The 27709-nt window shown below is 46.5% G+C and overlaps 2 protein-coding genes and 1 pseudogene across 3 annotated transcripts in view; all 3 read left to right on the forward strand.

Moving 5' to 3' along the window:
- Nucleotides 1-6974, forward strand: part of LOC145359963 (glutamate receptor ionotropic, kainate 4-like) — a 273024-nt gene extending 266050 nt beyond the window's left edge. Inside the window, exon 21 of the mRNA XM_080214862.1 lies at nucleotides 5825-6974. Coding sequence (XP_080070988.1) covers nucleotides 5825-6190 — 366 coding nt within the window. The 3' untranslated portion in view covers nucleotides 6191-6974. The remainder of the gene's footprint in view (nucleotides 1-5824) is intronic.
- A 12175-nt stretch (nucleotides 6975-19149) lies between these two features.
- On the forward strand, nucleotides 19150-19981 carry LOC145359769 (uncharacterized; annotated as a pseudogene).
- LOC145359960 (tubulin-specific chaperone cofactor E-like protein) overlaps nucleotides 19205-27709 on the forward strand; it is a 125189-nt gene continuing 116684 nt past the window's right edge. Inside the window, exon 1 of one of the 2 annotated variants that reach the window (XM_080214853.1) lies at nucleotides 19205-19291. The gene's annotated coding sequence lies outside the window, so the exon portion shown is untranslated. The remainder of the gene's footprint in view (nucleotides 19292-27709) is intronic. The other variant, XM_080214852.1, reaches the window with a different exon arrangement.

Here is a 27709-nt window from a genome sequence, read left to right on the forward strand (position 1 = left end):
AACAGGTTTATTAACACAAGCCACAAGCTTTTGGAGCACTGTCCCTTCATCGGGTGAGTGGGATTTCATCTCAAACAGGGCGTATAGAGACATAAACTCAATTTACAAAATAATGGTTGGAATGTGAGTCAAGAATCAAGTCTTAAAGGTACAGACAATCTGAGTGGAGAGAGGGTTAAGCACAGGTTAAAGAGATGTGTATTGTCTCCAGACAGGACAGTTAGTGAGATTTTGCAAGCCCTGCAAATCATGAGGGTTACAAATAGTGCGACATGAACCCAAGATCCCGGTTGAAGCCATCCTCATGTGTGCAGAACTGGGCTCAGTTTCTGCTCAGCGACTCCGCATTGTTGTGTGTCATGAAGGCCACCTTGGAGAACGCTTACCCGAAGATCAGAGGCTGAATGCCTGTGACCGCTGAAGTGTTCCCCAGCAGGAAGAGAACACTCTTGCTTGGTGATTGTCGAGCGGTGTTCATTCATCCGCTGTCGTAGCATCTGCATGGTCTCCCCAACGTACCATGCTTCGGGACATCCTTTCCTGCACCTTATTAGGTAGGCAACGTTGGCCAAGTTGCAAGTGTATGTAACGTGTACCTGGTGGATGGTGTTCTCACGTGACATGATGGCATCCATGTCAATGATCTCGCACATCTTACAGAGGTTGTGTAGTGTTGTGGTCACTGTTCTCCTGAAGACTGGGTAGTTTGCTGCGTATAATGGTCTGTTTGAGGTTGTGCAGTCATTTGAAGACAAGAAGTGGGGGTGTGGGGATGGCCTTGGCAAGATGTTCGTCTTCATCAATGACACGTTGAAAGCTCTGGAGAAGATTTCGTAGCTTCTCTGCTCCGGGAAAGTATCGGACGACAAAGGGTACTCTGTCCGTGTCCAGTGTTTGTCTTCTGAGGAAGTCGGTGAGGTTTTTCGCTATGGCGCGTCGGAACTGTCAATCGATGAGTCGAGTGCCATATCCTGTTCTTATGAGGAAATCTTTCAGAGTCAGGAGGTGTCCAATTCCGATTGTGACCTCTGTCCCTACCACCCCACCCCCCCCCAAACCAATCCCGACTGCAGGGTGGCTCCACCCCTTTGGCACTGCCACATGCCTGATGGGCACTGCCAAGATGCATCGTGCATTGGTACTTTGCCCAGTACCAGGGACCCCAGGCTGGCACTGCCGAGGGTGCCAATAGCAATGGCAAGGGCACTCAATGCTCTAGGTGACTTCATTTGCCTCCCCCCTTCACTCCAGCGGGGGTTGGGCCATAGATCCCCACAAGTGGGGAGCTAGGCGGTGGGGGTGGATGGAGGAAGAGGGGTTAGCGGGCCTGGAGACGTCAGTCCTAGGCCTGCTAATGAGATTCAAAATATATTTAGACTCTGCATGGATTAGACAGTTCCACGCTGACTTCTGGCACAAAGCTGATGGCACCAGAAATCCATGGAGGCCTGGACACCCGGTGTGGATGACGCAACTCAGCCACTGCTCTAAAAAAAGCAGCACAGCGGGATGGGAGAATCGCCGCAGGATGCGGAAAGGTTAACTCTGTTTCTTTCACCATAGATACTGTCTTAAAATGCTGAGAAAATATAGTATTTTCTGCAATAAAATTATATCCTTACCTTGGTTTCTCACATATATATATTTAATACATATATTAAAACTTGAGGGGATAGGAGAATTACAGACTAGTCTGACAGCTGTAAAACACTAGATGAAAAATACGATTCATAAGGACATTGTTTATGACCAAAGACAATAAATCAAGTGAAGCAACTCTGTGACAAATAAATTTCAATATAGGTAACTGAGGTCCATCCATTTTGGATCTTAAAAAGGAGAGATCTGAGACAAGATAGTAAAAAGCAAGGAACAGTGTTTCATGTAAGTTTTCAAGCTATGAAACTGATAGGTCGATAGAAGTCATGATGTGGGTATGCCGGCGTTGGACTGGCGTAAACACAGTAAAAAGTCTGACAACACCAGGTTTTAGTCCAACCTATTTATTTGATAATATTCTCACAAGCTTTCGAGGGGTTACCCTCTTCGTCAGGTGAATGGAGAGTTCTGGCCTCAGACAGAGCATATAAAGCACAGACAGTTTAGAGATTACTGATTAAAATGCGAATCCTTACACCTAACCTGCTGTTCAAGACCTGAAGTGGCTGACAATGTGAGTGGTAGGAGCACTGATCACAGTTTAAAGAGATGTGTATTGTCTCCAGACAGTACAGTAAGTGAGGTTTTGCAAACCCAGGCAAGTCACGGGGGTTACAGATAGTGCGACATGAACCCAAGATCCCTGTTGAGACCGTCCTCATGTGTGCGGAACTTGGCTATCAGTCTCTGCTCAGCGACTCTGCGCTGTCGTGTGTTGTGAAGGCCGCCTTGGAGAATGCTTACCCGAAGGTCAGAGGCTGAATGCCCGTGACCACTGAAGTGTTCGCCAACAGGAAGGGAACAGTCTTGCCTGGTGACTGTCGAGCGATGTTCATTCATCCGTTGTCGTAGCGTCTGCATGGTCTCCCCAATGTACCATGCTTCGGGACATCCTTTCTTGCAACGTATCAGGTAGACAATGTTGGCCGAGTTGCAAGAGTATTTACCATGTACCTGGTGGATGGTATTCTCACGTGTGATGATGGTATCCATGTCGATGATCCGGCATGTCTTGCAGAGGTTGCTGTGACAGGGTTGTGTGGTATTGTGGTCACTGTTCTCCTGAAGGCTGGGTAGTTTGCTGCGAACAATGGTCTGTTTGAGGTTGTGTGGTTGTCTGAAAGCAAGAAGTGGGGGTGTGGGGATGGCCCTGGCGAGATGTTCGTCTTCATCAATGATATGTTGAAGACTCCGGAGAAGATGTCGTAGCTTCTCCGCTCCGGGGAAGTACTGGACGACGAAGGGAACTCTGTCCACTGTGTCCCGTGTTTGTCTTCTGAGGAGATCGGTGCGGTTTTTCGCTGTGGCGCATCGAAACTGCCGATCTATGAGTCGAGCACCATATCCTGTTCTTACGAGGGCATCTTTCAGGGTCTGGAGGTGTCTGTCACGATCCTCCTCATCTGAGCAAATCCTGTGTATACGGAGGGCTTGTCCATAGGGAATGGCTTCTTTAACATGTTTAGGGTGGAAACTGGAGAAGTGGAGCATTGTGAGATTGTCTGTGGGCTTGCGGTACAGTGAGGTGCTGAGGTGACCGTCCTTAATGGAGATGCGTGTGTCCAAGAATGCAACTGATTCTGGGGAATAGTCCATGGTGAGTCTGATGGTGGGGTGGAATTTGTTGATATCATCATATAGTTGTTTCAGTGATTGTTCACCATGAGGCCAGAGGAAGAAAATGTCATCGATGTATCTAGTGTACAGCATCGGTTGAAGATTCTGTGCAGTGAAGAAGTCTTGTTCGAACCTGTGCATGAAGATGTTGGCATATTGAGGCGCAAATTTGGTCCCCATGGCTGTTCCATGTGTCTGGATGAAAAACTGGTCGTTGAAGGTGAAGACATTGTGGTCCAGGATAAAGCGGATGAGTTGTAAAATTGCATCTGGAAACTGGCAGTTGTCAGCATTGAGTACTGATGCAGTCGCAGCAATGCCATCGTCGTGGGGGATGTTGGTGTAGAGCGCTGAGACATCCATTGTGACGAGGAGTGTCCCTGGTTCAACTGCTCCATGTGTGCTGAGTTTCAGTAGGAAGTCCGTAGTGTCGCGACAAAAGCTGGGGGTTCTTTGTACAATGGGTTTCAGGATGCCCTCGACGTAGCCGGAGAGGTTCTCACACAGAGTTCCATTGCCCGATACGATGGGACGGCCAGGTGTGTTTGCCTTGTGAATCTTTGGGAGGCAGTAGAGATCTCCAATGCGGGGAGTACGTGGAATGAGAGCACGGAGGGTGCTCTGAAGGTCCGGATCAAAGGTCTTGATCAGATTGTTGAGTTGACGAGCGTGTTCTTTGGTCGGATCTGTGGGTAATTGTCTGTAGTGTTCCTCATTGTTTAGTTGTCGGTACACTTCTTTACAGTAATCCGTTCTGTTCAGTATGACGATGGCCCCTCCTTTGTCTGCTGGTTTAATGACAATGTTGCGGTTTGTCTTGAGAGCGTGGATGGCGTTGCGTTGTGCTTGGGTGATGTTCGGGGCTGTCTTGTGAGTGCGGCTGATGAATCTGGTGTTAACGCACCTCCTGATGGTTTGGGCATACAAGTCCAGTCGAGGGCAGCGGCCTTCCGGAGGAGTCCAATTGGATTCCTTCCTCTTAGGCTGTTGCACTGCGGATCTCTCTGTCGGCTGTTCTGGTTCATCGACTGTCTCATTGTGTTCGTTGCTGGCCTCTTGGGGTTTGTGGAAAAACTCCCGCAGCCTCATTCGCCTGATGAATTCCTCTGTGTCCGCTGCGAGACTGATGGGGTCCATTTTGGTGGTGGGGCAGAAATTGAGCCCTCGACTGAGAACTTCGATTTCATCTGGTTGAAGTGTGTAGTCCGACAAGTTGACAATAGACCTCCCTGCGGTAGTGCTGTTTTCTACTGTGGTGCCGGGGGAGGCTTGGTTGTTGCTGGCGGCGATGCCGAGTTTCTCAAGTTTCCTATTCTTGGTGTGCATGTAGGTGGTGTAGTTTCTTTGTCTCATCTGCTTGGCAGAGTTTCGCAGTTGGTCTGCATCCTGAGTACAAGTTGAGAGAATGTATTCCATTTTAGTTTCCAGGGCGTGGCGTTTGCTGTAAAGCTGGTGTATGAGGTGGTTGAGAAGTGTGAGAGAGGTGCGACGGCAAAGTCTCTCAGCGTAGTCTGTGTCATGCAGACGCTACGACAACGGATGAATGAACATCGCTCGACAGTCACCAGGCAAGACTGTTCCCTTCCTGTTGGCGAACACTTCAGTGGTCACGGGCATTCAGCCTCTGACCTTCGGGTAAGCATTCTCCAAGGCGGCCTTCACAACACACGACAGCGCAGAGTCGCTGAGCAGAGACTGATAGCCAAGTTCCGCACACATGAGGACGGTCTCAACAGGGATCTTGGGTTCATGTCGCACTATCTGTAACCCCCGTGACTTGCCTGGGTTTGCAAAACCTCACTTACTGTACTGTCTGGAGACAATACACATCTCTTTAAACTGTGATCAGTGCTCCTACCACTCACATTGTCAGCCACTTCAGGTCTTGAACAGCAGGTTAGGTGTAAGGATTCGCATTTTAATCAGTAATCTCTAAACTGTCTGTGCTTTATATGCTCTGTCTGAGGCCAGAACTCTCCATTCACCTGACGAAGAGGGTAACCCCTCGAAAGCTTGTGAGAATATTATCAAATAAATAGGTTGGACTAAAACCTGGTGTTGTCAGACTTTTTACTAGGTCGATAGAAAGCAGTGCTTGGCAAATCTAAAACTAAGGGCCATGCCTTAGTATTTGCCTGAGGAATTAAGTGAAGAAACACTTCCACATTCAAAGGATAGTTTCAAATTTTCTTCTGAAAGTGGTAGTTGATATTAATTTTAAATCAGAGACTAATAGATTTCTGCTACCAAACATGTTAGGGGATATTAGATTAGGGCAGATGGGTGCAGATCAGCCATAACCTCACTGAATTTATGTACTAAATGGCCTCCTCTAGTTCCTGTGTTCCTGGTTCTCCTTTTATACATCTCAGACAAGGAGGGGGCACTATGATCAGCTTGTTAGGAGTACAGGCCACACATTTTGCTTCTGGCTTGACCCACATCGTGACCACCTTGAAAAGGATGCATGCACAGGCATTCTTTATGTTGAATTTAACCGTCGTGCATTATTAAACACTTTGACTTTTTTCTCTTTCTGTTCTTGCAGATTTCTATTTGCCAGGAGATGCTGAAAGAGTTACAGAGTATTGTGTTGTGCCAGGAAAGCTTTCAGTCACGGCGGAAGCGCCGTTTGATGCGAACCCGTTCTAATCACACTGAGATTCCACGTGAAGCAAACACCATGAGCCTAAGCAATGGGAAACTGTGCGGGGGCAGAGTGTCAGATCCCATCTCCCAGAGACTAGCACACGAGGCTGCCCTGGCAGTCAGAGGTTGCACCCACATTCGTGTCTGTCCAGAATGCCGTCGATTTCAGGGTTTGAGACCTCAGCCTGTGGGGACGCCGATACAAAGTGACGAGTGTTTAGAATGGGAAAGGGGGACAACCAATAGCAGTGACCAAGAGCAATAGAATGTTGATTTTAAACAACTGTCATTGACAGAAAGGCCAATTTGTTCATTAAGGTGAGCGCGATCACTGGCAGGAAGGGAAAATACCCTCTCTGGGGAAAGCAAAGTCCAGACCCTGGGCAGAATCACCTTACGCAAAAAGACAATAATGATGCACACCGTGCATGTTCTCTCTCCAAGTATGATAGTGACAGAATTTTTTCAGTAAATTCTGCTATTAATATAAAGTGGCATATCTCACTTTTCATTCTTGGAGTAGCAAGGTCTCAAATCTCAAGTTATGCACCTCAAAAAGCCCATCCCTGGGCCTACAGAAGAAGCAAGTTCAGCACAAACCAGTGGTTTGCTGAACATATGGAATAGAAAAAGAGCAATTGGTAAAGGTTTCTACAGTAGCATACAGATTTTATTTGTGTGAAATCCCTTGTACACAAGGTAAGGGTGACTAGGTGAGAAGGAAGGGAATAAACACTGTACAAGCCCCTACCTCTGTTTCATCAACTTCTATGTAAAGAAAATTGGACTCACACATGAACCTAGATTGCAAATCTGTAAAATGATTCTATGCAATTCCTGTGTTACAAAGTTCTGTATGTTAAATTTAGTTAAAGATCTGCATTCTATTTCTTAGCCTTTTTTAAGAAAAGAAATCCTTAATTGTCACCTTTTGGTGTTCTTTCTGTACAGTCCCTATCATTATAAATAAATGCGCCACAAAAAACCATGTTTGCAAATCAGAAATATGCAGAACCTCAACTTTCAAAATAAAATTTGATGTTTGATGTAACCATTTACTAAGGAACCATTTACTGAGGGTCATGTACTATGCTTCTTAATTATTTACAAACTTCAAAGCTCCAGACATAGTACCTTTCACTTTCAATTATATTAATATTAATATAAGCTACTTCAGAACCATTTTTAATTACCATGTTTCAGATTGTATAAATTTTTTTGAAAAGCTTAATGGAATAATTTTGTTAGAACAGCCCTTTTTAGGTTCTTTCATGGGATATAAGCATCACTAGTAATGCCAGGATTTGTTGCTCATCCTAATTGTTCTCAGAAGATAATTGTGAACTATCTTCTTGAATTTTCTGTGTTCAGTCACATTGAAGGAGGTGATAAAGTTTCAATTCCAGATGGTGTATGGCTTTTAGGGGAACTTGCTGATTATGGAGTTCCCATACACCTGCTGTCCTTCTAGATGGTAAAGTGTCAGAATAAAGGGCAGACTATTTAGGACTCAGATGAGAATTTCTTCACTCAGAGGGTGGTGAATCTTTGGAATTCTTTGGCCTAGAGGGCTTGGATTGTTCAGTTATTCAATTTATTCAAGTTGCAGATTGATAAATTCCTATATATTAAAAACATCAAGGGATAAGGGGACGATGCAGAAAAATGATGTTGAAGTAGGTCAGCCGCAATCTCATTGAGTGTGCATAAAGGGCTAAATGGTCTACTCTTGCTCCAATTTTTTACGTTCTTATGATCATTGCCTGATCCGATCTATCATTTACATCAGCCGAGTCCCTGAATAACAGAGGCACAAAATCAATGCTGCAAAAAAAATTAACATTGAAGGCCTTAAAGGTCCCTGTAAGGTGGTCCTTCCTCGGTCAGTACCTCACTGCCAACTTCTCAACCTCCAGCCATCAGGAGCAACAACAATATTTTCCTGGCTAGTCAACTCTATAAAAGTCCACCTCTGTAAAAAGATGCTTGGTCTATCTACCAGGAAATCTTTTGACTGGTGCATCAAAAACATGGGATACAGAACCTATTGATTGCAAGTGCAAAGCTTTCATAGACTGGAGAATTCACCATACCTTGGAAAAAGCAGCGGTCCCACAGATGGCAAAGCAACAGTAAAGCATTAAACCCGACACTTAAAAAACAAATCATGATAGAAAGAGTACAGGAGATCCAACAATTTGCAGATACCAAAGGCACGCATGATCTCTTCAGTGCTTTGAAGACAATTCATGTCCCAAGCACTCAAGGACTCAGCTTGCTGAGAGCAAAGCTTGGAGGAGTGCCCATCAAGGAAAGGAAGGCAGCCAGTGCTCAGTAGAGAGAACATTTTGATGAACTCAACCAATACTCTGGATGGATTTTCCAGAAGTGCCTATTGTGGGCATCATAGCAGGCAGGACAGAAATACTTGGTGGTCGTCCAAAACTGAGCACCCCACTGGTGTAAAAATAGATTGCAATTGTCCACTCCTGACTTTTATGGCGGATTGAGTAGGCTATGTAGAGAATCACATTTGCATGTATTTAAATGTCATGATTACTCATTAAAACTCCTGTTCACCAGAATCAATTCCCACTCCAGAGGCTAATTAGACCAGTATGATTCACAACTGGATAAAAGTAATGTGGAACTGGCAATGTGCATTTCACCCATGATGTTGAGTATATTCGCCCATCAATGCATTGCGCTCATGGCTGTTGCAATTCCAATCCAAGCTTTACAGACAAGAGCTCAAGTGCTTCAGAGCCAAGGCTCACTCTTCCACACCAGTGGTAAGACTTGAGGGAACAGGGTGATCGAAGGGACTGGAGAGCAAAGGCTTGACTGGGGCAGTATGAAACAAGACCGAGGCAAAGGAAGGAGCTAATGGGTGTTGCCCTCCAACTCGAATCAACTGATGCCATGGACAAAGACACTCAAACTTTAGAATTATTCTACCACAAATCTTTATTATACTGTAACAAGTTACTACAAAATTACACCAGGTATCAAACTTCATTATACACAAAGTATTTAACCTCTGACTTACTCCATTATACACACAAGGATTCAAAAGGTATCAAAACTTCATGAATAGCTAAACTCATGAATTGGACTTAGAAAAACTACCAGTGGAGTGGCAAACTGATCAGATTCCCTGCTGATGGGTTTTGTTCCGACGTCTCTGAATCCCAGGCTCAGGGTCTTGCTTTGACGGTGGTTGACCTCGCGCTACTGCGGCCCATGTCTTGTGTCTCTTCTTATAGAAATCCTGCTGGTACAGATCGTGCTTCTAGTCACATACTCCAAGAACAGGCACTAATCAATCACTGCTTTTTTGGTCACGAATACTGAGAGTCGTGCCTCTGTCAGGAAGTCATAATTCTCTCAGGAACATAACAGGTACAGCAACAGCCACTATCCAATCAATTCTTTTGTTCGTTCATTGCTGTACATCCTGTCCTTTGCTGCTCCCACAGTCCTTAGCCTGATGCAGAGTTAACTCTTTTAACCATCGGGCTTTACTGGTATCTTTATGAATATCCATGATTGGTTTGATGAGAATGATAAGGAGAGACAGGCTCTACTTGTTGAAAAGCACCGTCTTCATCCTGTCAGAACCCATCTTCAGCTTCCAAGAAAAATGCTTTTACCAGTGCTCGCAGGACAGTCCAAAATAAACTGCGTAAAATGCAGGATGCCTGGCTAAGCGCCAAGGCAGATGAAATACAGGGATATGCTGACAGAAATGACTTGAGACAGTTCTATGAAGCCCTCAACACTCTCTATGGACCTCAATGTCTCGGGACTTCTCCCCTCCTGACTACAGATGGTACAACTCTCATTACAGAGAAGGCTCAGATCCTGCAGAGATGGGCTGAACACTGAAGCCGTCCTCAACCGACCGTCATCTATTAACGATGAGGCAATAGATAGGATTCCCCAGGTTGATATCAATAGCGCCATGAATGACCCACTGGTAGTTGCCGAAGTCACAAAAGCTGTCAGCCAGCTATCCAGTGGCAAAGTCCCAGGGGCAGATGCCATACCCACAGAGATCTATAAAGCTGCTGGTCCTGCGCTTATCAAGAAGCTCACCGAGTTGTTCCAGTCCTTTTGGAAGCAAGCGTCCATTCCTCAGGAACTTAAAGATGCTTTCATTGTACACCTCTACAAGAGGAAGGTCAATCGGCAAGTATGTGACAACCACCGAAGAATCTCGCTGCTCTCCATCACAGGAAAAACCTCGCAAGAGTCCTGCTAAATCATCTTGTCACTCAGTTGGACCTGGGCATGCTTCCAGAGTCACAGTGTGGCTTCCGCAAAGGTCGTGGAACTACTGACATGATTTTTGCTGCGCGCCAACTTCAGGAGAAGTGTCAGGAGCAGAATTGCAAGCTCTACACAACCTTTGTTGACCTCGCGAAAGCCTTCGATACTGTAAGCCGACAAGGCCTGTGGAGAATCATGTCAAAGTTTGGCTGCCCCCACAACTTCATTCAGATGGTACGCCAGTTCCATGATGGCCACAGTACTGGATGGCGGAGAATCCTCTGAGGCATTCCCAGTCACCAATGGCGTCAAATAGGGTTGTGTGCTCACACCCACACTGTTCAGCATGATGTTTACTGCCATGCTGAATGATGCCTTCCAGAACAGTGTTGCTGGAATCAGCCTCAAGTACAGAGTGGATGGGAAGCTTTTCAACCTGAGAAGACTTCAAGCTATTACCAAAATGAAAGAGACTGTTCTGAGAGATTTCCTCTTTGCCGACGACTGCGCCCTGTATGCTGGCTCAGAGCCAGAGATGCAAGTCAGTATGAACAAATTTTCCACGGCTTGTGACAACTTTGGACTCACCATCAACATTAAAAAGACCAAAGTCATGCACCAGCCTGCTCTTCATGCACCGGACACAGAACCCATAATCACAATCAAAGGGCAGAAACTACAGGCAGTGGACCAGTTCACTTATCTTGGCAGCATCCTCTCCCAAGCAGTGACTACTGATGCAGAAGTTAACTGCAGAATAGCAAAGGAAAGTTCTGCTTTTGGTAGACTGCGCTCCACTGTATGGGAACGTTGAAGAATCAGCCCAGCAACAAAACTGAAGGTCTACAGCACCGCGGTACTCACTACCCTCCTGTATGTCTGTGAAACGTGGACTGTGTATCGAAGGCATGCAAGACAGCTCAATCATTTCCACATGACTTGTCTTCGCAGAATATTACGCATCCGTTGGCAAGACAAAGTACCAGACACTGAAGTTCTCTCTAGAGCAAGTCTACCAACAGTCCACACGCCACTGATGAGAGCGCAGACCTGGTGGGCAGATCATGTCATCCATATGTCAGACGAGCGCATACCCAAGCAGCTCCTTTTTGGGGAACTCTCTGCTGGAAGACGCGCGCATGAAGAGCAGAAGAAACATTTCAAAGACACACACAAAGTCGCTTGACATTGACACGACCAGCTGGGAAACGCTGGCACAAAAGTGCCCTATCTGGCGCTGCCTCATCCACAAAGGCTGTCAAGCTCACGAAGCAAGGTGTATTGCTGAAGCGCAACTTGAGCACAACCTGCGCAAGTCCAGAGCCACCAGCGCAACAAGTACAGTGTCTACACAAGTCTGTCCAATGTGTACCAGGACATTCCGTGCCCGAATTGGCCTGATCAGTCATCTTCGGACACACCGCAACCAGCCTCAAAATGACTATTGGTGTCGAGGTCCTCATCGATGACGATGGACGAACAACAACATGAATATCCATCAGACTACAAGGACAAAGGGTTGACTGGTAGGGGGAAGACTGGGGAGGGGAGTATTTATTCAAGGTCCAAAAGCACATACAGCCTGGATAAGAACACAAGAATTCATCAGGGCCAGAATGCATAGACAGTCCTGTAGCTCGGTGCCACTACGTAGAGGACTCTATTTGGAATAACTGAACTTGTCCCAGTTCTGGGGGGAGGGTGAAGGACTGCGTCAGTTGTGCATCAGTCATGCCCAGCATGGTGTACACAGAGTGAGGTCAGTCCCTCACATGTCAGTCCTGGAGCTTTCTGGTTTCATACTGCACTGCAGATGGCATCTCCATTGTCAGGGACAATCTGCAGTCTGTAGATGAGAAAGAGGTATTGTAGAGGTGGGCACATAATGATCTCAATAGCGGGAGGGTAACACACTTCTTTGTAGGTCAGTGTAATAAGTCTCAAGGTGGGGCAGGATCAGAACTTCATGGGGATCATCAATATCAAGGGTAGTCATGATGTGGAGATGCCTTTGTTGGACTGGGATAAACCCAGTAAGAAGTCTCACAACACCAGGTTAAAGTCTAACAGGTTTGTTTTGTAGCAAAAACCACTATCTTTCGGAGCACTTGCTCCCCCTTCATTAGGTGAGTGGCAGTTCTATTCACAAACAGGTCATATAAAGACACAAACTCAATTTACAAAATAATAATTGAATGCAAGCCTTCACAGGTAATCAAATCGTAAAAGGTACTGACAATGTGAGTGGAGAGAGTTTTAAGCACAGATTAAAGAGGGGTGTATTGTCTCCAGACAGGATAGTTAGTGAGATTTTGCAAGCCCAGACAAGTTGTTGGGGGGGGTTACAGATAGTGTAACATAAACCCAAGATCCCGGTTGAGGCTGTCCTCATGTATGTGTAACTTGGCTATCGGTCTCTGCTCAGTGATTCTGTGTTATCATATGTCGTGAAGGCCGCCTTGGAGAACCCAAAGATTAGAGGCCGAATGCCCGTGACCGCTGAAATGTTCCCCAACAGGAAGAGAGCACTCTTGCCTAGTGATTGTCGAGCGGTATCCATTCATCCATTGTCGTAGCGTCTGCATGGTCTTCCCAGTGTACCATGCCTCGGGACATCCTTTCCTGCAGCATATCAGGTAGACAACGTAGGCCGAGTTCCAACAGTATGTACCACGTACATGGTGGATGGTGTTCACACGTGAGATGATGGCATCTGTATCGATATCCGGCACGTCTTGCAGAGGTTGCTGTGGCAGGGTTGTGTGGTGTTGTGGTCACTGTTCTCCTGAAGGCTGGGTAGTTTGCTACTGACAATGGTCTGTTTGAGGTTGTGCGGTTGTTTGAAGGCAAGAAGTCGGGGTGTGGGGATGGCCTTGGCTAGATGTTCGTCTTCATCAATGACACGTTGAAGACTCCAGAATGCATTCTTGGACACGTGCATTTCCATTAAGGACGGTCACCTCAGCGCTTCACTGTACCGCAAGCCCACAGATAACCTCACGACACTCCACTTTTCCAACTTCCACCCTAAACTATTAAAGAAGCCATCCCCTATCGGCAAGCCCTCCACGTACACAGGATCTGCTCAGATGAGGAGGATCGCAACAGACACCTCCAGACATTGAAAGGTGCCCTCACAAGAACAGGATATGGTGCTCGACTCATTGATCGACAGTTCCAATGTGCCACAGTGAAAAAACGCACCGACCTCCTCAGAAGACAAACATGGGACATGGCAGACAGAGTACCCTTCGTTGTCCAGTACCTCCCTGGAGCGGAGAAGCTACAACATCTTTTCTGGACTCTTCAACATGTCATTGATGAAGACAAACAACTCGCCAAGGCCATTCCCACACCCCCACTCCTTGCCTTCAAACAACCACACAACCTCAAACAGACCACTGGCTGCACCAAACTATCAAATAAATCGGTTGGACTAAAACCTGGTGTTGTCAGACTTTTTACTGCACCAAACTACCCAGCCTTCAGGAGAACAGTGATCACGACACCACACAACCCTGCCACAGCAACCTCTGCAAGACGTGCCGGATCATCGGACAGATGCCATCATCTCACGTGAGAACACCATCCATCAGGTACACAGTACATACTCTTGCAACTCGGCCAACGTTGCCTACCTAAAACGCTGCAGGAAAGGATGTCCCGAGACATGGTATATTGGGGAGACCATGCAGACACTACGACAACGGATGAATGAACACCGCTCGACAATCACCAGGCAAGAGTGTTCTCTTCCTGTTGGGGAACACTTCAGTGGTCATGGGCATTCAGCCTCTGATCTTTGGGTAAGCGTTCTACAAGGTGGCCTTCATGACACACAACAACGCAGAGTTGCTGAGCAGAGACTAATTGCCAAGTTCCACACACGAGGACGGCCTCAGCCGGGATCTTGGGTTCATGTCACACTATTTGTGACTCCCACAACTTGCCTGGGCTTGCAAAATCTCACTAACTGTCCAGTCTGGAGACAACATACATCTCTTTAACCTGTGCTTAATGCTCTCTCCACTCACGTAGTCTGTACCTTTAAGACTTGATTACCTGTAAAGACTCGCATTCCAACTATTTAGTAAATTGAGTTTGTGTCTTTATATGCCTTGTTTGTGAATAGAACTCCCGACTCACCTGACGAAGGAGCAGCAAGTGCTCGAAAGCTTGTGGCTTTTACTACCAAATAAACCTGTTGGACTTTAAATTGGTGTTGTGAGACTTCTTACTGTGTTTATCCCAGTCCAACGCCGGCATCTCCACATCAAGACCAAGAGTATACAGAAGACATTTCTCATACCTCCAGATGAGAGAAAGTCAATGCCATGGACAGATGTGTTGGATCACATCTGCCACATTCTCCGAAAAGAGTTGGTGCTGCAGAGACTGGGAGGTCTTCGTGACTCTCAAAGTCACTGCCATTCTGAACTTCTTTGCCAGTGGCTCATTCCAAGGCTCTGTTAGGGATCCCTACAGGATTTCTCAATACCTACTCATAAATGCATACAGGAAGTTACAGACATCTTACTTAGCGAGACTCATAACTATGTGTCATGTTCTTTCAATGATGCCAGCCAGGCTGCCAGAACAATGGGCCATCTCCAGATTCTCACAAGTGCAGGGTGACATTGGCTGCACTCATGTGGATTTAAGATCTTCCTGCCTTCCACTCTTTCATTATGGAATTGCTCTGCAATCACCACAAGTAAGATATGCAGGAATATGCAAGATACCCTGGAAGCGCCAACAAATCATGCATCTTGAGATTATCACAGGTGCTACAGACGTTTAAGGTCGTCAGCACATCTAGGGTTGGCTCCTCAGTGGCAAAGGTCACCAGCAAAAGATATGTAACACCTGTGTCTGGACAGGTCAGGCTATACTAAAGTTTAACATTTATTTATTAGTCACAAGTAATGCTTACATTAACACTGCAATGAAATTACTATGAAATTCCCTTAGTCACCACAGTCCAGTGCCTGTTCAGGTCGATGCATTTAACCAGCACATCATTCAGAATGTGAGAGGAAACCCATGCAGACACAGGCGAACGTGCAAATTCCTCAGACAGCGACCAAAGCCAGGAATCGAACCCAGGTCCCTGGCGCTGTGAAGCAGCAATGCTAACCACTGTGCTACCATGCACCCTGTACTGTATCCAGTAGAGTTCTCTGAGGGCATCATCGTGGCTTGCTATGCCCTACACAACCTAGTGCTCCAAACAGGGGAATCTTGCTAGATGGCGATATAGAGGAGCTCACAGGCTTCTTGTAATGTGACAACCAGATCTTTGTGCAGCACTGTAGCTGTGGCCCAATAAGTGCTTTATACAGCTCCATAATAACCTCCCTCCTCTTATCCTATGCCTCGGCTGTTACTAGAGAGGTGGTGCTCGACAGACTGGAGGGGCTGATTGTGGACAAGTCCCCAGGACCGGATGGAATGCATCCGAGGGTTCTGAAAGAAATGGCGGAGGTGATAGTGGATGCCTTGGTGGTTATTTTCCAGACGTCGCTGGATTCCGGGGAAGTGCCGGAAGATTGGAAAACAGCTAATGTTACGCCGTTGTTTAAGAAGGGTGCCAGGCAAAAGGCGGGGAATTATAGGCCGGTTAGTTTAACGTCTGTTGTAGGTAAAATGTTAGAATCCGTCATCAAGGAGGAAATAGCGAGGCATCTTGAGGGGAATTGCTTGATAGAGCAGACGCAGCACGGTTTCGTTAAGGGGAAGTCGTGTCTGACAAATTTACTGGAGTTCTATGAGGATGTGTCTAGGGCGGTGGATAGAGGAGAGCCGGTGTATGTGGTCTTTCTTGATTTTCAGAAGGCGTTTGACAAGGTACCTCACAAGAGGTTATTGCAGAAGGTCAGGGGACATGGAGTTGGGGGTAGGGTGTTAGCGTGGATAGAGGACTGGTTGTCAAATAGGAGGCAGAGAGTGAGGGTCAATGGGTGCTATTCGGATTGGCGGATGGTGACTAGTGGAGTGCCTCAGGGGTCGGTGCTGGGGCCTCAGCTATTTACCATTTATATAGATGATCTGGAAGGGGAACTGAGTGTATGGTGTCGAAATTTGCTGATGACACCAAGATTGGTGGAAAGGCAAATTGTGCGGAGGGTGTGGAGAGTCTGCAGAAGAATCTAGATAGGCTGGGCGAATGGGCCAGGAACTGGCAAATGGAATTTAATGTTGGCAAGTGCGAGGTAGTCCACTTTGGTCGGAATAACGGTAGGAAGGATTATTACTTACGTGGAGAAAAACTGCAGCAGGCGACAGTGCAGAGGGACCTCGGGGTCCTTGTGCATGAGTCGCAAAAACCCAGCTTGCAGGTGGTCAGGAAGGCGAATGGGATGCTGGCCTTCATAGCAAGGGGGATTGAATATAAAAGTAGGGAGGTCTTGCTGAGGCTATATAGGGCATTGGTGAGGCCGCAGCTGGAGTACTGTGTGCAGTTTTGGGTGCCGTACTTACACAAGGATATTTTGGCCTTGGAGGGAGTGCAGAGGAGGTTTACTAGGCTGGTTCCGGAGTTGAGGGGGTTGAGCTATGAGGAGAGGCTGAATAAATTACGCTTGTACTCGTTAGAGTTTAGAAGAATGAGGGGAGATCTCATTGAGACGTATAAAATGATGAATGGGATGGATAGGATAGAGGTGGAGAGACTCTTCCCGCTCAAAAAAAGACAGTAGGACTAGGGGGCACAGCCTCAAGATAAAGGGGGGGCGGTTTAGAACGGAGTTGAGGAGGAACTTCTTCACTCAAAGGGTGGTGTATCTCTGGAATTCTCTGCCCGTTGAAGTGGTGGAGGCTACCTCGCTAAATATTTTTAAGACGCGGGTTGATGGGTTTTTGATAAGAGAGGGGATTAAGGGTTATGGAGAGAGGGCGGGAATGTGGAACTGAGCCACGACAGATCAGCCATGATCTTATTGAATGGCGGGGCAGGCTCGAAGGGTTAGATGGCCTACTCCTGCTCCTATTTCTTATGTTCTTATGTTCTAACCTCCAACTTGTGCTTGGCCCTCTGTGTACTCACATTGTCTCTACCTTTAAGACTTGATTACCTATAAAGACTCACATTCCAGCCATGATCTTGTAAATTGAATTTGTCTGTATATGCCCTGTTTGTGAACACAAGTCTCACTCACCTGATGATGGAGTGAGACTCCGAAAGCTTGTGCTGCCAAATAAACCTGTTGGACTTTAACCTGGTTTTGTGAGACTTTTTACTGTGCAAACCTAGATAAACAAAGACAGCTATGTTAGACTCCTTTTTGTTTACTACAGCTCAGCCTTCAACACCATTATTCCCATGAAACTTATCTCTAGACTCAGTGGAGGGGCTCGGCATCTCCCTCTGCAGCTGGATCCTAGATTCTTAACCCACAGACCTCAATCAGTAAGAATAGGCAACAACACCTTCTCCACAATAATCCTCAGCATCGGTGGAACACAAGGATGTGTTCTCAGCCTCCTACTATACTCCTTGTACACCTGTGACTGTGTGGCCAAATTCCCTTCCAACTCAATTTTCAAGTTTGCTGATGACACCACCGTAGTGGGTCAGAACTCAAACAATGACTTCAACGCAGATAAATTTGTAGCGGTCCATTTTGGCAGGACCAATGGGATGAAGGAGTACAATATCAAGGGTAGGAGTCTTAGCAGTGTTGAGGAGCAGAAGGATCTTGGGGTCCGGGTCCATAGGACTCTTAAATCGGCCTCGCAGGTGGAGGATGTGGTCAAGAAGGCGTACGGCGTACTGGCCTTCATTAATCGAGGGATTGAGATTAGGAGTCAGGAGGTAATGCTGCAACTTTATAAGACCCTTGTCAGACCCCACTTGGAATACTGTGCGCAGTTCTGGTCACCTCACTACAGGAAGGATGTGGAAGCTATTGAGAGGGTGCAGAGGAGATTTACAAGGATGTTGCCCGGATTGGGTGGCATACCTTATGAAGATAGGTTGAGAGAGCTAGGTCTCTTCTCCCTGGAGAGACGAAGGTTGAGAGGTGACCTGTTAGAGGCTTATAAAATGTTGAGAGGAATAGATAGGGTGGATTCTCAGAGGCTATTTCCCAGGGCTGAAATGGTCGCTACGAGAAGACACAGGTTTAAGGTGCTGGGAAGCAAGTACAGAGAAGACGTCAGGGGTAAGTTTTTCACTCAGAGGGTGGTGAGTGAGTGGAATCGGCTGCCGTCGGTGGTGGTAGAGGCGAACTCGCTGGGGTCTTTTAAAAGACTTCCGGATGAGTATATGGGATCTAGTGGGATTGAGAGTTACAGATAGTTCTATGACCTGGTAGGTATGGATGTGATCGGCGCAACTTGTGGGCCGAAGGGCCTGTTTGTGCTGTGGTGTTCCATGACGAGACAGAGAAAATAAGACAGAGAATTTGGTGAACCGGTGCAAGCAACGATAATCTCTCTCTCAACGTCAACAAAACGAAGGAGATTGTCATCGGCTTCAGCAAACGTAAAGGAGAACATGCCCCTGTCTACATCAATGGGGACAATGCAAAAAAGGTCGAGAGCTTCAAGTTTCTGGGTGTCCAAATACAACCTGTTCTGCTCCCCCACGTTGACACGATAGTTAAGACGACACATCAGCGCCTCTACTTTCTCAGAAGACTGAGGAAATTTGGCATATCTGTCACAACTCTCACCAACTTTTACAGATGTCGCACAGAAAGCATTCTTTCTGGTTGTACCACAGCTTGGTGTGACTCCTGTTCCGCCCAAGACCGCAAGGAACTACAAAAGATCGTGAATGTAGCACAAACCAGCATCCCACCCATTGACTCTGTTTACACTTCCCGCTGCTTCGGCAAAGCAGCCTGCACTTGAGCTAGCTGTAGCTGTGTGTATACTCCATTACGAGCAACAGGGCGCGGTGTCAGTGGACGCTGTAAGCTAGGCCTCTGTTGCTATGGTGACGCCGCAATGCATGTCACGTGCCGCGGATTACGCCCCTCACGTGCCGGCAAGGACGTTGTGACGTCACCCCGGCGCGCTCCCGGGAAGCGCGATCCCGCCGTGGCTGTCGGCAGCAAAACAAACCGGGGCCGGAAGCGGGAGAGTGAGGGTGAGTCCGTGCCTTATACACCCCCGCCTGCCGTACCCCAACACCAGGCCTGTGTCCTTGTCGCCGAGCACAGAGCCTGTGGAGAGAGATCAGGGAGAGAGGGGCGGGGAGGAGAGAGGGAGGGGGGACAGGGGAAGGGGAAGGGGAAGGGGGGTGGGGGGGGACAGGGGAAGGGGAAGGGGGGTGGGGGGGGAAGGGGAAGGGGGGTGGGGGGGGGGGGAAGGGGAAGGGGGGTGGGGGGGTGGGAAGGGGAAGGGGGGTGGGGGGGGGGGGAAGGGGAAGGGGGGTGGGGGGGGGGGGAAGGGGGGTGGGGGGGGGGGGAAGGGGAAGGGGGGTGGGGGGGGGGGGGAAGGGGAAGGGGGGTGGGGGGGGGGGGGGGGGGAAGGGGGGTGGGGGGGGGGGGAAGGGGAAGGGGGGTGGGGGGGGGGGAAGGGGAAGGGGGGTGGGGGGGGACAGGGGAAGGGGGGTGGGGGTGGGAGGGTCGGGGGTGGGGGACGGGGACGGGGGTGGGGGTGGGGGTGGGAGGGTCGGGGGTGGGGGACGGGGGTGGGGGTGGGAGGGTCGGGGGGACGGGGGTTGGGGTCGGGGGGACGGGGGTAGGGGTGGGGGGAGAGGGGGCGGGGGGTAGGGGGGAAGAGGGGGGTGGGAGGAGTGGATGCGGGGGAATGGAGAGGGGGGAATGGAGATTGATGGAAGTAAGGAGGGAGAATGGGGGGAGTGTGAGGGAGTAAGGGATGGAGGGACAAGGGGTGGGAGATAAGGGATGTTCGAGTAAGGGATGGGGGGAGGGTTTGGGGGTTAGGTGGATGTGGGGGGAGTGATGTGGGGGTAAGGGGGCAGGGAGTGAGTAGAGGAGGACTTATACATATGACAAATGATTGAGAGGAAAATGTAGGTCGTTTGATTCGTAAGCTTGCGCATGACACAAAGCTTGGCAGAGCCGCTGATAATGGGGTGGGTGGAAATTGTCAGAAAATACAACAGGATGTAGATAGATTGGAGACTTGGAGATGGAAATGGCAGTTTGAGTTTAAGCCAGACAAATCCGAGGTGATGCAATTTGGAGGATCAACTTTCGGTGTGAATTACACTGTAAATGGCAGAACTCTTAAGAATATTAATGTACAGAGGGATCTGGGTTGCAGGTCCACAGTGGCCGAGAAGGGGCCACACTGGTGGCCAAGGTGGTTAAGAAGCCATATGGCATGGTTGCCTTCATCAGCAATTGGAAGTGTCAATTACAAGGGGGCAGAGGTTCAAAGTGAGAGAGAGAAAGTTAAAGAGAGATGTGTGGGTTAAGTTTTTCTTGCAGAGTGCTTGGCATAGGCTTGGAGGGCTGAAGGGCCTGTTCCTGTGCTGTATTTTTCTTTGTCGTGCCATGTTTTGAGAGAAAGGAAAGATAGTGCTAAAAATTCAAGGCACATTGTGCACATACAAGTTTTTCCATTTGAGGAAAAAGCAGGAGTTTTTAGCACCATAGGACTGTTTGAGAATACAGAGCTCATTATATATAATGATTTGACTATTTTGTTCAAACCAACAAGATAGCAGCAGAAGTAAAAGTCCCAACGGTCCTGAGCATAATTCTTAGGGGAATCGTTTAACCTCCTTCGGAGTCTGGTACATCCAGAGAAGGGAGGCACAAAAACATATGAGGAATTAGTAGAAATTTTGCAGGGCCATTATTCTAGTCATCACAGAAAGGTTTAGGTTTCATAAGCGCCACCAAGAAGAAGTTGAATCGATCACACAGTTTGTAGCTACCCTAGCTCAACGTTGCAACTTTGGGGATATGTTAAACGATACCAGCAGAGGTTAGTTTGTGGTTTGAGTGAGGCTATCCAAAAGCTGCTGTTAACCAAAAGCAATCCGACCTTTGGAAGCTGCTGTATCCATGCAATTAATAGTCAAAGAAGCTCAACAATTGAGTTCAAGCATAAGAATTCACGAGATGTCGGCTGAAACTGAATACAAACAAACTCTCAGTTGCTGTAGGTATGCAAAAATCGGGCATCAGCAACAGACTGGTGCAAAATCGTCATGTACGGAAATTGTGGCAGAAAGAGCTGCATTGAACGTGCATATTGGAAAAAGAAACAAGCTTCAGTTAGAAGTTGCAGAAAGAAAGAGCCAAATGAAACAAATGGCAAGCTAAATCAAAGAAAAAATGACTACGTGATACAAAAAGGATGTGAGAAGGAACTGAATTCTCAGTCTGAAGATGAACTGTCACTAAATGTACTAGCTATTGCCGGTGCAACAAACCAATATTGGGTCACTCCATTACTGGATGATCAGCCTGTGAAAATGAGATGGACACCAGGGCATCAGTCTCTCGGGTACCAGAGATTGTTTATCAGGAAAAACTCTGACGTTACTCTGCAACTCTCCAAGATACTGTTTAAAAACTCTCACTGGCGAAGTGCTTCCGCTGAGGAGCCGTATTGATGTAACAATGTAATTAAATGAGCAGGTGGCAGATTTGTCCTTGCACATAGTCAGAGGAAATTATCTGGTACTGATGGGATGATCTCGGGTAGAAAAGATCAGATTAAATTGGGCTGAGATAAATCCCATGACATTCTGAATCTGGTCTGCCCAAAATCTCCCAAAAACGTAAGAACTAGGAGCCATCTGACCCCTCAAGCCTGCTCCGTCATTCAATAAGATCATGGCTGATCTTTTTGCGGACTCTGCTCCTCTTACCTGCCTGCTCACCATAACCCTTAATTCCTTTACTGTTCAAAAAATGTATCTACCCTTGCCTTAAAAACATTCAATGAGGTAGCCTCAACTGCTTCACTGGGCAGGGAATTCCATAGATTCACAACCCTTTATGTGAAGAAGCTCCTCCTCTGCTCAGTCCTAAATCTGCTTCCCCTTATTTTGAGGCTATGCCCCCAGTTCTAGTTTCACCTGCCAGTGGAAACAACTTCCCTGCTTCTATCTTTTCCCTTCGTAATTTTATATGTTTCTACAAGATCTCCCCTCATTCTTTGAATTCCGATGAGTATAGCCCCAGTCTACTCAGTCTCTCCCCAGTCAACGATCTCAACTCCGGAATCAACCTAGTGAATCTCCTGTGTACCTCCTCCAGTGCCAGTATATCCTTTGTCAAGTAAGAAAACCAAAACTGTACACAGTACTCCAGGTGTGGCTTCACCAGCACCTTATACAGCTGCAACGTAATCTCACTGTTTTTAAACTCTATCCCTCTAGCAATGAAGGACAACATTCCATTTGTTGCCTTAGTTACCTGCTGCACCTGCAGACCAACTCTTGAGATTCCTGCACAAGGACACCTAAATCCTCTGCACAGTAGCATGCTGCAATTTTTTACCATTTAAATAATAGTCCATTTTGCTGTTATTCCTACCAAAATGAATGACCTCACATTTACCAACATTGTACTCCATCTGCCAGACCCTCGCCCACTCACTTAGATTATCTATATCCCTTTGCAGACTTTGTGTCCCCTGCACACTTTGCTCTTCCACCCATTTTAGTGTCATCTGTGAATTTTGACACACTACACTTGATCTCCAAATCATCTATATAAATCATAAACAGTTGCGGTCCCAATACTGATTCCTGAGGCACACCACTAGTCACTGATCTCCAACCAGAAAAACGCCCTGAGAAGCATGGAGGATATCTCAGTAAAACCGAAGATCAAAGAACAAAGTCAAGCAAGACGCTCAAAGGTTAGGTCAGTGCTGTATGCAATCAGACTGAAGGTAGAGGCAAAAGTAGAATTGCTGGTCAGAATGGGAGTCCTCAGATTCATTAACATAAGTGACTGGGCCAAGCTGATTGTACCTGTGATGAGAAAAGCCACACCTGTATGCATTTGTGGCAACATTAAAGTCTCTATGAATCTTGTACTGTATGCAGAGCAAAACCTGCTAGCCCTGATTTAGGGTTATTTGCTGGGTTGGCTGGAGGTCAACACTCTGACTTCAGCCAAACATATCTTCAAATGAATATGGATCGGGATTGTCAACAGCTCTTGGTTATTTTGATACCATTTGGCACCAGCATTGTTCCAACGAGCAATGGATCAAATCTTAAACAAATTAAACGGTATCCAATGTTACTTGGATGGCATCTTGGTTACTGGGAAGAGGGAGGAAGAATATCTCTGCCATCTGGATGCCATATTCCAGAGATTAGAAAATTATGGATTAAAAGCCCAGGAAGACACATGTGACTTCCAGTTGTCAACTGAGTATTTGGTTGATAATCGAGGGACTGCTTAAGTTGCCTTCAAAAGTCAGAAGTTATTATCGAGGCATCCGCACCTCAAAATGTCAGACAACTTTGATCTATCTTAGGTTTACTAAATTACTATGGAAAGTTTGTTCCTAATCCAGGGACTATTTAAAAACCCTTGCACAATTTACTATGTGAAAATAAAAATTGGAGATGTATGAATCAATGTGAGAATGTGTTCGTGCAAGCCAAAGGCGCTACTCAAATCGGAAGTCCTGACTCATTTTGATCAAAATTTATCCCTGCGGCTGGCATGTGATTCAGCACTTTATGGTGATGGTTTCCCACAATGTCCACAGGTCAGGACAAGACAATAGCTTTCGCACCAAGAGATTAAGAACATAAGAAATAGGAGCAGGAGTTAGGCCATCTAGCCCTTCGAGCCTGCCCCGCCATTCAATAAGATCATGGCTGATCTGTCGTGGCTCAGTTCCACTTTCCCGCCCTCTCCCCGTAACCCTTAATCCCCTCGCTTATCAAAAACCCATCAACCCGCGTCTTAAAAATATTTAGCGAGGCAGCCTCCACCACCTCAATGGGCAGAGAATTCCAGAGATTCACCACCCTTTGAGTGAAGAAGTTCCTCCTCAACTCTGTTCTAAACCGCCCTCTCTTTATCTTGAGGCTATGCCCCCTAGTCCTACTGTCCTTTCTGAGCGGGAAGAGTCTCTCCACCTCTATCCTATCCATCCCATTCATCATCATATATGTCTCAATGAGATCTCCCCTCATTCTTCTAAACTCTAACGAGTACAGGCCTAGTTTATTCAGCCTCTCCTCATAGCTCAACCCCCTCAACTCCGGCGTCAGCCTAGTAAACCTCTGCACTCCCTCCAAGGCCAAAATATCCTTGCGTAAATGCGGCGACCAAAACTGCACACAGTGCAATAAAGCCAAAAGCAAGTATGCACAGATTGTATGTCAAGAGTTCATGGACAATTTGAAGGAGAACTGAATTCAACATATCCAATCAGCTCCTTATCCTACCACAAATGGGCTGAAAGAGCATTTTGTACCGACAATGAAACATTCATTAATGTTAACTAAAGAACAAGTTTCATTGACGTTTGAGTCGATTCGCATTCAGGAATACTGCACACTTAACAGCCCAAGTTTTTCCAGCATTGTTAATGGCTAAATTCGATTGGCTAAAACCACCCAAATCAAAGGAAATTGTTGAGAAAAAGCAGCAGGATCAGGTCAAATGGTGGGCAAACAAGTTGAAATATTTCATCAGGTGAATTAAAGGACAGTGCTCTGAAAGCTACTGGCTTTTGCTATCAAATAAACCTGTTGGACTTTAACCTGGTGTTGTGAGACTTCTTACTGTGTTTACCCCAGTCCAACATCGGCATCTCCACATCATAGCATTTATTGCCTATTCCTATTTGCCCTTGGAGGGCAGTTGAGAGTCAACCACATTGCTGTGGCTCTGGAGTCACATGTAGACCAGACCAGGTAAGGATGCAGATTTCTTTCCCTAAAGGACATTAATGAACCAGGTGGCCCATGGTGTAAACCGGAAATGATGTAATATGGAGGGGGCATGTTGATGAACATTTGGCGACAAGAGCAAATCTGCCAGAGGCAGAACTGACGAATCCTAATCCAGCTGAGCGGATAGATAACCTTCTGGAACTTTGACACTAACCAAATGAATTGGGGAAAACAGCACCTCAATTGCGAATTGTGCACCGAGTCAACGTCTTCAGATCATTACAACTCTGGTTAAGGCAACCACTGATGCTCAAACACAAAGATACCAAAGGTTGCAGGAAATACTAAAAAGCAGACATCTGAGATTCGCCAACAACCACACAGAGAGCAACCATAGAATCCCTATAGTGATGAAGGAGGCCATTCGACTCACCAAGTCCGCACCAACTCTCTGAAAGAAGCAAGTTCATTTGAGGCATTTCAAGAGGACCTTAACTGATTACTTTGTGTGTGGAAAAAGTAGTGAAATGGCACTTAAATCACAATGTTCACCTGGAGAGCTGGTGAAGACACAATGGGTCAAATGGCTTCCCAACCTGTTACAATTCTGTGAAGAATGGAGGCAGGGAGAGAAAGCTGCTAAATAATGAGAGATTGCAGAGGGTTCTGGGTGTCCTTGTACATAATCACAAAAAGGACTAGTGTGTAAGTACAGCACGTAATAGGGAAAGCTTGTAGAATTATTCGAATTATGACTTACGGTGAATGGAATTGAATACAGAAATATAAGAACATAAGAAATAGGAGCAGGACTACGCCATCTAGCCCTTCGAGCCTGCCCCGCCATTCAATAAGATCATGGCTGATCTGTCGTGGCTCAGTTCCACTTTCCCGCCCTCTCCCCATAACCCTTAATCCCCTCTCTTATCAAAAACCCATCAACCCGCGTCTTAAAAATATTGAGCGAGGCAGCCTCCACCACTTCAACGGGCAGAGAATTCCAGAGATTCACCACCCTTTGAGTGAAGAAGTTCCTCCTCAACTCCGTTCTAAACCGCCTCCCCTTTATCTTGAGGCTGTGCCCCCTAGTCCTACTGTCTTTTTTGAGCGGGAAGAGTCTCTCCACCTCTATCCTATCCATCCCATTCATCATCTTATACGTCTCAATGAGATCTCCCCTCATTCTTCTAAACTCTAACGAGTACAAGCCTAGTTTATTCAGCCTCTCCTCATAGCTCAACCCCCTCAACTCCGGTATCAGCCTAGTAAACCACCTCTGCACTCCCTCCAAGGCCAATATATCTTTGCGCGGGTGTGGCGCCCAAAACTGCACACAGTACTCCAGCTGCGGCCTCACTGCTGCCCTATACAGCTGCAGCAAGACTTCCCTACTTTTATATTCAATCCCCCTCGCTATGAAGGTTATGCTTCAATGATACAGGGCACTAGTGAGATGAGTACTGTGTACAGTATTGGTCATTTTATTTAAACAAAGTTGTAAATATGTTGGAAGCAGTTTGGAGACGATACCTGAAATGGGTAGGTTGTCTTATGAGGAAAGGGTGGACAAGCTTGGCTTGTATCTGCTGGGGTCCAGAAGAATAAGAGGCTACTTGATTGAAACATATAGGGTCTGGAGGGGTCATGACGGGACGGAAGTACAGAGGATGTAGGAAGATTGAGAATTAGGGGATCACTCTTTTAAGAATAAAGGGTTAGCCGTTTAAATTGGACGAGGTGATTTTATTTCACTGAGGGCGAGGTCTTGACAGAGTGGATGTGGATTTCTCCCATGTGGGAAAATCTAGAAGAACTAGGTGTCATTGTTTAAAAATGAGTTACCCATTTAAAACGGAAATAAGACAAATTTATTTCATGAGAGGGTGAGATTCTTTGGAACTCTTCCTGATGAGTGGTGAAAGCAGTGTCTGAATATTTTTAAGGCAGAGGTGGATAGATTCTTGGTAAACAAGGGGATGATAGGTTATCAGGAGTAGATGGGAAACACATTCGAAATTACTATCAAATCTGTCATTATCTTATTAAATGGCAGGCAGAGCAGACTCGAAAGGGCTGAATGACCTTGACCTGCTCCTTGTTTCTATTTCACTGAATTCAGGAGAAACTACTTCATCTGAAAAGTAGTGAGAATTTGGAACTTGCTACACAGAATTCGACGGGAATACGAAAGATGAATATTAAGGGAAGTTAGATATTGTTATATATTTTTGTTGCATAATTGCTTTAAAAGTCGGTGGCATGATTTGATGGAAATGTCATGTCATTGGGATGTTTCCCAGGCTTCTGCCTTAGTTTCATTTTCTGCTCTGTACAGGCAGCAACTCCTGCAAATCTATTGTTATTTTGAATTTGCATGTGCAAATAATCTTTCTCTCTGTTTAAAAATGACAATTCCTAACATAATTAGGACATTGCTAAAAGAAAATTGGCATCAAGTTGGATTTTGTTTTGTCGAGAATACCAAGAAAGGATCCTAAGTAGAAATTAAATGTTATGGGTCCTCGCACTTTGAATATTAGAAGACTGCAGAAAATCAATGTCAGATTCAAGATTGAAGTGCCAATGAAGGAAGTGCAAGTAAGAAATCAAGGAAATATCATGTTTCTTACTGGGAAAAGAAATTGAGTAGACTCCTTGTAAGCTGCAGGGCCCACAGTGTGTAGCGGTGGAGCAGGAGACTGACTATGC

Source organism: Carcharhinus amblyrhynchos, chromosome 29 (assembly GCF_965287045.1).
Source record: "Carcharhinus amblyrhynchos chromosome 29, sCarAmb.v2.hapA, whole genome shotgun sequence".
NCBI lineage: Eukaryota > Metazoa > Chordata > Chondrichthyes > Carcharhiniformes > Carcharhinidae > Carcharhinus > Carcharhinus amblyrhynchos.